The 8654-nt window shown below is 34.1% G+C and overlaps 1 protein-coding gene across 1 annotated transcript in view; it reads left to right on the top strand.

The window, feature by feature from the left end:
• Positions 1 to 8167, top strand: part of LOC117124124 (ficolin-2-like) — a 10314-nt gene extending 2147 nt beyond the window's left edge. Inside the window, exons 2-4 of the mRNA XM_033270255.1 lie at positions 6611 to 6739; positions 7408 to 7678; positions 8034 to 8167. Coding sequence (XP_033126146.1) covers positions 6713 to 6739; positions 7408 to 7678; positions 8034 to 8167 — 432 coding nt within the window. The 5' untranslated portion in view covers positions 6611 to 6712. The remainder of the gene's footprint in view (positions 1 to 6610; positions 6740 to 7407; positions 7679 to 8033) is intronic.
• The last annotated feature ends 487 nt before the right edge of the window (positions 8168 to 8654 follow it).

The following is an 8654-nucleotide window of genomic DNA, read 5'->3' as shown; positions in this document are numbered from 1 at the left end:
TGATAATGATAATGATAATAATAATAATAATAATAATAATAATAATAATAATAATAATAATAATAATAATAATAATAATAATATATGGCTTTATATAGCGCAAATAAATGAGGTCTCTATGCGATCGGGACTAGATGTTGCGCGTTTTAATAATTTTCTCCTCCCCTGAGGGTCACTTCATGTCCTCTGCATATATATGTAGCACTTTCATCTGTTCACGACAAGTGCTGAGTGAAACAGTACACCGGGGTAACCCCCTACTTGAAAGATGTACTGGGTTCTTTAAAGTGCACATGAGCATTTGTTTACACTGGACCTACGGTTTATAGCCCTTATCCGAGAAGATTTGTTCCACCAACGCTGTCTTAGAACGATCTTCATTACTGGCTCTAATTTGCCAATACCCCAAAGCGAGGTCGAGAGTAGAAAAGTACTTTGCTCCGCTAGGTGCATCCAATGACTCTTCTCTCCTTCCTTGGCAATGGATAGGCATCTGATACGGTGTGTGCATTAAGTTGCCTGTAGTCAACATATCGACGTAGTCCACCATATTTCTTTCCGGTAAAAACGAAGGACTGTCCTTAACGTCTTTCTTGAGTAGTGTGTGTAAATGGTCTTTCAACTCCTAGAATAAATTAGGAGGGTCACGTCAAGACTCCTGCTTTATTGGGTGGGTATCCCCTGTAGGAATGGAGTGCGTTACCAAATCTGTTTCACCAAAATCGTCCTCAATTATTGAGAGAGCAGCTTTATAATCTTCCAGGAAATTTATGAATCGACGGCACTCCGATTGACAAAAATAGATCCAATCAAACACCTACCGGGACGGGCAGACTTTTAACTCCAGAAACAGTTTATTTATACTCACTTGAATTTCGTATACCATATTGATGTTAACTTCAAACGCGGGATCAAAGACTATTCTTTCTCTTCTCTTATTTCTCCTATTACCATAGGATCTGTAAATGTTTACATAAAATGAGTGAGGATTAGCTAGTCGTACTACCGATAATACATCATTCTCTACTTCACCGACTGTTCGTGCAAACACTATAATTTTTGAGAGTATAACGATCGATTAGCTATTTCCACCACCACACCAGTGTTCTACCTTCTAATTCTTGGAACAACTTCCGGAAATTAGTTTTTCGGTCCCAGCTTCCACCACAGTAGGTTATGAATTAGCTACTCGTAACAAAGAAGACCGAATTTCCGGCTTCTCAATGAAAATAGAATCTCTACATTTCGACATTTCATTCATGCCAATAGTAGCTATGTTTATTAAAATATTTAACGATTTACATTAGAACCAAAATACTTTGAATAGTATCATTAAAAATTTGTAAACTTAGTTAAACAATCTTGTCAGCAATTGAATCTCTTGCAAACTTAAGGCATACTGTCGCACAGATTCTCCTAGTTGCTGCTCTCTTTGGTATAGAGAGGCCATGAATTCTGAAGTTGTTAACTTTTCCCCATACACAGGCAACTAATGATCAAAAATATCACCTGCCGAAAGATTCCCAATATCGTCAGGCATTACTCTCACATCATCCTGTTTGTCTTCTGGGTCTTTAGGGTAATGAAAAAAACCTTCATCTCATGGAAAATTTCATTCACATTAGGCACCTTAGGTCCTGTTGCACCGGTGAAGATACGAATCGACCTGGTATCACTAAATGGTGTGTATGTCACCACCATTAAAATCACAAATCTCACTGCTGTTGTCACCAAAATGTAAGGCTGAAGCACTATAAGAATATTGAAAGGAATACGTCTGTATTTTGTAAAGGTTGAACTCAGAATGATTTTAATCGTTTTTCATAACCACAAAATCAGTAACATTAACGATAAATTTATGTTCAGTAAATACCCGTAATTAGGTCAATCAAACTTAAAAGTGACCACTACGAATTAGTTGAGGTACTACAAAATAATAATTTAGAGGCATAAAGCGTAAACATCGCCGTAGAACTTTATACATGAAAACAGAATAACAAACTACAGTCCAATCGTAAAACATGTCAGATGGTCAGCTTAAGCAAGTGGCCATGTTTGTCTACATTGGACGCAAACCTGTGGCAGATTATGTTACGTCATCAACTAGGTTTATAGTGCAGTAAGACGCCAACAACCCTTCACTGACGCGAGTCAATAAAAACCAGGAAGAAAAATTAATGCCTAATAAAATATGTTCACGATGATATAAAACCTAGTCAGGCATATAAAGCAATTAACTTAGGAAAATTAAAATACATTTGTTTTTCTTTTGTGGGGTTATCCCACTTTTATTTCTTCTCACATTTCATCATTACATAATTTACAATTACAAGGTTTTATGTTGTACCGTGAAATATCTAATATGAGTATTTACAGAGATAAAAATCATTTTTCTTTAAAACGGGTTAGTCCATCTTGATGGCTAACTATTATTTCTTTATAGTTATTTTCAATGCGTTCCTTTTATATGTATATTTTTCTGATTATATTCTACTAACCTTTTTTAATATAAATAATATACTGTACATACATACATATACATCGTACTCGCGTACATGCCAGGATGACAGGTACCTTACATTAATCAAATATTGATAAGAAATCCTAGGCATATGTCAACATACCAACATACATCCACACTCCCGTTAATATTTACATACACCCATTTTTTCAAATGAACTTAAAAATAATTTTTTCAACATCTTTGATAATACTTTCTGGTACCTCAAGAATACTTGCATTATAAATAAGCTTTGATAATGCAAGAGTTTTAAAGATCGTTATTCTACCAAAAACTGTTAGATTTCTTTTGTCCCATGTAGTTAATATTTTTTTCAGTGATTCAACTTTTTCTTTCCAATTCTTTTTGTAACAGAAGTCCTTGTCATGACCTACATGAATACCAAGAATTTTAATCGGTTTTGTTGTCCACGATAAATTACCTAGCTTTCTTTTACAGTCTTTTAATCTGCCTATCCACAAGGCATTTCTTTTCCCTTTATTTAATTCTAAACCATACCTTTTACCAAATTGTTCAATCACCTCAATGCTTTTGGTGATACTTTCTGTGTTTTTCAGAAATAATACCGTGTCATCTGCTAACTGTGCTATTTTAACACTTTCATCATTGTCTTTACCAGAAGGGATATCAATACCCTTAATTGCTTCAGTTGTTCTTATTTTCGTTGCGAGTATCTCGGCAACGAGTATGAAGAGAAGTGCTGAAAGTGGGCAGCCTTGCCTTATGCCTTGTTTCATAGTGAAGCTTTCTGACACCCAGCCAGAATTATTTAATACATTATCTGTATTTTTATATATTGTTTTTACCCATTTTATAAAAGAGTCTCCGAAGTTGAATTTACCTAAAGTTGCTATTAAACAACTTCTGTTAACCGTATCAAAAGCCTTTTTGAAATCGAGGCTTATTAGTGCTCCTTCTAATTGTTCATTATCCATGTAATTGATTATATCTTCTGTTAATGTTTTCGCCCCCAAACCGGCCATTTACGTAACATTTTTTATCATTATTAATAATTGATTGAATTGCAGTCTTTTTGTCAGTACAAATGTTGCAATTTTATAATCATAATTGAGTAAGGTAATCGGTCGCCAATTATTCAAATCATGATGATCTCATAAATGTCATAGGTGTCATAAATTAAAATTATGACACCTCTTCGTTGCGTGTTGGAGAATTGCTTGTCTATGTAACAGAAGTTTAGGGCGTCACAAACAATGTCATCAATAATATGCCAAAAGGTTTGGTAAAATTCAATCGTTAAGCCGTCGCACCCTGGTGCTTTATTCTTTTCACTTGCATGACGGCTTGTTTACATTCTAATAATGTCAGTTCGCCTTCACATATTAGTTTTTCATCTTCTGTGAGTTTCCTTAAATCAACATGTGATAAATATTTATTAATTGTTAAGTTTGAAATTTTTTTTACTAGCGTAAATGTAAGAAAAGAATTTAACTTGTTCTTCAAGTACCTCAAAGGTGTTTGAAGTAAAAGCACCGTCTTGTTTTTAAAGTAATTTAATGTTCTTTTTGTTGCTGTTATTTTTTTCGATGCCAAGAAAGTACTTTGTATTTTTTCCCCTTCTTCAATCCATTTTAATCTAGACCTAACTTGGGCCCCTTTTGCTTCTGTCATATATATGTTTCCAAGAATTTTTTGTTTTCTTCAAGTTTAATTTCAAGGTGCTTACTATTGTCTTGCAATATTAGATTATTTAATCTGTTGATTTCATTTTGAAGTTGTTTCTTTCTCTCATTCTTTTTTTTTATTTTTTGTTTTTCCAAATTTAATTGAAAATTCTATAATTCTAAATTATCTCTATTATCTCCCATTTATCCCGTGGGTTTAACTCTTCAGTCCTGGCTTGATTAACAATGTATGTAATATTTTTAATATTCTTTATCTTCCAGGTGTTTATTACTCAATTTCCATAGGCCTGGCCCTCTTTTTATTATTATTTATGAGATTAAACGAGACGGGCTGGTGATCAGTGAGAATTGATGGTCTTATGTCACATGAGTAAAAAGATTGTATTAGATATTGAGAGATAAACATATAATCTAGTCTTCTATATGTTTGAGTTGATTTTCTAAGCCATGTAAAATGAGTCCTTGTGGGATTAAGTGCCCTCCATGCATCAATTACATTAACATTTTTCATAAAGTTCATTAATGTATATATTGAATTGTCTGCTTTACTGCCATTTTGGTCTAAATTTTTGTTTAAAACACAATTCATATCTACAAATATGATGATGTTACTATCCTCATTAACTATAAAGTTCTTAATAATATTGTTTAACTTTCTATAAAAAAAAAAAGACTTCGTTCACTTGCAGTATTTGGTGCATATACATTAACAAGCACAAATGACGATATGTCTATTGTGATGCTTATAATGACAAATCTACCATTTTCATCAATATGTGTTTTATTAACCTTATAGGTATCACAATCCTTAATCAGAGTTGAAACTCCTCTTGAGTAAGAAGATCCAAAGCTATGATACGCATGACCTTTCCAAAGATATTCATATTGATTTATTTTATCACGGGTCAAGTGCGTTTCTTGAATGAAAAATATATCAACTTTATTGTCATTTGCCCATTTGAAAATACATTTCTGCTTATGCTTCTCTCTTAATCCTCTAGCATTGAGAGACAAGAAGTGAATGTTAGGTGTCATTTAATAAATTAATATATAAGTATATAAGTATATATAAGTGTAATAAATAATAAGTATCTATCAATTTTGTTTGTTTACTTATTTGTTTATTTTTATTTGTTTATTTATTTTTTTTTTATCCCTAATTACGTCCAACAGAGTATTGGTTGTAAACATCAGTTTTATATGTATCTGTAAGTCAGACATAGATAACAGATTGCTGTAAGTAAGACTAAATTTGCCTGGACAGTTAAGATCGTCACACAAACGCCTATCAATAATTAATAATAATATTCATGCTATTGTTTACGGTCAACCGTGACAACGTACAGTACTTGTATAGTGCATTTAAGGACATGTTTCGTGATCGGTGAATCGGGGTCATCATTATTATTATTACTATTTTTATGAATGTGATTTATCGAGATCATTGTATTTAGCATGAGTTTATCAAGGAATGAATATTTTACTATTGCTTTTCTTCTTACTTTTACTTGATTTTCTTCTTCTCTTGGTTCCACGCTGGATTGGAGAGACAACGTTCGCTGCATCTTCTTCTATATTTTTATCTGTAGAGTTCTTTTCCGATTTTGATTGTTCGATGGTATCTGGTTTCACTAAAGGGATAACTACACCAGAGGTCCCAAGTCTCCTGGATATCGGGGCGGCCTCCCGCACTTCCGCAAGCAAGCAAGATTGCCCTGGCTATAAGATATAATAGAATAGACAGTATTCTCTTTCATGCATTTTATACTTCAACAACAAATAAATACAAGATAAACTAATTCAGTGTTCTTAGCATTTTTAATAGTCTCTTGACAATCTGTCTCTTATACACATCTAGATGTGTATAAGAGACAGGTGTGGACGGCTCTTACTCTATGTAACTTGCTTCTCCCGTAAAGGTCTCTATGTGTCTGAGCTACCCGGTAAACGAACTGGTACCCAGCTACACTCTTCAGTAGGGGCTAAATGGACCAGTATTCCAGGGTAAACCCCCTACTAGTCTCGAAAGTAATTACACTGGACCTATGGTTTATAGTCCTTATCCGTGAAGAACTGTTTCACAACCAGAACCTACAGTGGGCGTAGATTTAATCCTTGAAAAAATTACCCGTGGTCCTGCAAGGCCCGAAGGAAATTTTTGAATGCATTAAATCCTGTCTCTTATACACATCTAGATGTGTATAAGAGACAGGAACTATCGCATGTGGCTAACAAAACATGTTAATTTAGTCGCAGTGCTATTTCAAGTTCATTTTAAGAATACGAAATAATATACAACAGAAAAGGCAAAAATATAAATTACAAAAACATTTTTCTTCAAACTTTTGAAATGAATTGGGGCATATCTAAAGTATTGCCTTTAATTATTTATGTGCCCTACTCATATGTAACATATTTAGGCCTACCATGTTGTTCATCTCAGAATCGTGACTGTACGGAAGTGAAGCAATTTTCGAGTGGAAACAGTGGCGTTTATGATGTCAAACCCTGCCCATCATGCTCGCCCCGCAAAGTGTATTGTGACATGGAGACTGACGAACAGGGCTGGACAGTGAGTTCATACAAGTATTCATTTATTGAGCAGCCTTCAAACAGTTAGCCCACAAAATATGATGCATATGCCTATACCTGTCCTAAAAAGAACAAAAAAGTCAACAACCCGTTCCTTGTACCACATTGGCCTCATTTTTTCTGTATGGAGTCACTTTTGTTTTATTTTACCACAGTTATTCATGTGAATTATTGCCAACGCAAAAATATTTATGTAGGCCTATTGGTAACACTGATCACTTACTACTATCAAACTATATAAATTTGTAACCTACACTAAAAATAGGCTCCCAGCGACAGCGTGTTTCTACTGCTTGACCAGTTTTCTTTTTTGGCTACTTTTAACTCATCCATGCTTTATGTTGGCAATTTACTTGAATATACGGTACAAGTAACAGATTGTTGACTTTTTAGTTCTTTCTAGGACAGGTCTTATCTAGCTTGCCATTATATTTCGTAAACTTACTTTTTATTTTTATCTTTAGCTTATGAACCATCTCATCATTTATCCACCGGATTTATTCTTACAAAAACCAAGTGTTTAAATCTTAAATTTTACAATAATCATATCCTCATAGAAGGTATCATATTTTTTATAAATGCTTTAAAAACCATGTAAATACACTCGGTTTACCAGTGAACATAATTAAATGTTAAATATTATTATAGGTCCTCCAACGCAGACGAGACGACTCCGTCGATTTTAACCGAACGTGGGAAGAATATACTGACGGATTTGGGGACGTGTGCAATGAATTTTGGATTGGAAACGAGTTCATTCACAAGATAACGTCATCGGCAGTACACGAGCTGCGAATAGATTTAATTGATTATGATGATAACCATGACTATGTCACGTACGATTACTTCAGAATTGAAAGCGAATCTGACAAATACAGATTGCGTCTCGGAAATTACATAAATTCGCAATCGAACATTCGTAAGTGTTGTACGCCTATTATTTCATTTACAAGGGCGGATTTAGGGGGCGCCCCTCCCCCCTTTGCGGCGGTAAAAATAAAAAGAAAGAAACAACAAACAAACATTTCGATCAAAAGTTTTAAGTAAAATGGGGTAAATCTTCTGTTTATGGTTTTTTTGCAACACATTCTTAGAGTAGACGCTGCTAATGTTTTATCAAAGTCAGTATTACATATTGTGATCTGTGGGGTAGTTTGTACGCCATAAGTGTAGCCTAGATTCACAAAGCATGTGCACGTAAAATCCAGAAACAAATGTCAGGCATTATGAAGTATGCCTACTAATATAATCTTACAAATTGCTTATCATTTCAGCTGATTCGCTAAGAAATCAGGATAACTGTCAATTTTCAACAAAAGGTAAAGACAACGATAACCTTGGTGATGGCAGAAGTTGTGCTGATGATTATTTTGGTGGTGGTTTCACAAATGCAGTCATGCTAATTTGAACGGTAATGTGTTTTCTACAGAGGTACCAAACGCTGATACTTCTCAAGGAATAACGTGGTTTATAAACACATCGACCAGAAGACAGTACAGATTTTCAGAAATGAAAATTCGAAGCATTGGAACATTCTAGATGTAGGCCTATGTGCCTCACGCATCCGAGGCGTACTTTTAAAAAAAGAAACACACATCTACAAAACAAAGTAACTTGAATAATAAGCAATCAGTAGGCTAGAGCTGCACATAGTACACTATAGGGAAATTATTATACAAAGGTATAAGGAAATTTTTGAATGCATTAAATCAAACCTTATGTATAATAATTTTCCGATAGTGTACGATATATGCAGTTCTACTAATTACAAGTCAATCATCGTCCTTTAATGTTAGTTTTGATTGGTTTTGATAATCAAATATTGTACTGTAGCCGTCATCGGTTGCTATAGTGATATGATCTGTATACTGTATGCGTATTTACATTTAGCTGTT

Source organism: Anneissia japonica, unplaced genomic scaffold, assembly GCF_011630105.1.
Source record: "Anneissia japonica isolate Jap-2015-1 unplaced genomic scaffold, ASM1163010v1 scaffold3949_len364153_cov177, whole genome shotgun sequence".
Taxonomy (NCBI): domain Eukaryota; kingdom Metazoa; phylum Echinodermata; class Crinoidea; order Comatulida; family Comatulidae; genus Anneissia; species Anneissia japonica.
The sequence above is the reverse complement of the archived record's forward strand: the minus strand, read 5'-3'. Positions and strand labels throughout refer to the sequence as shown.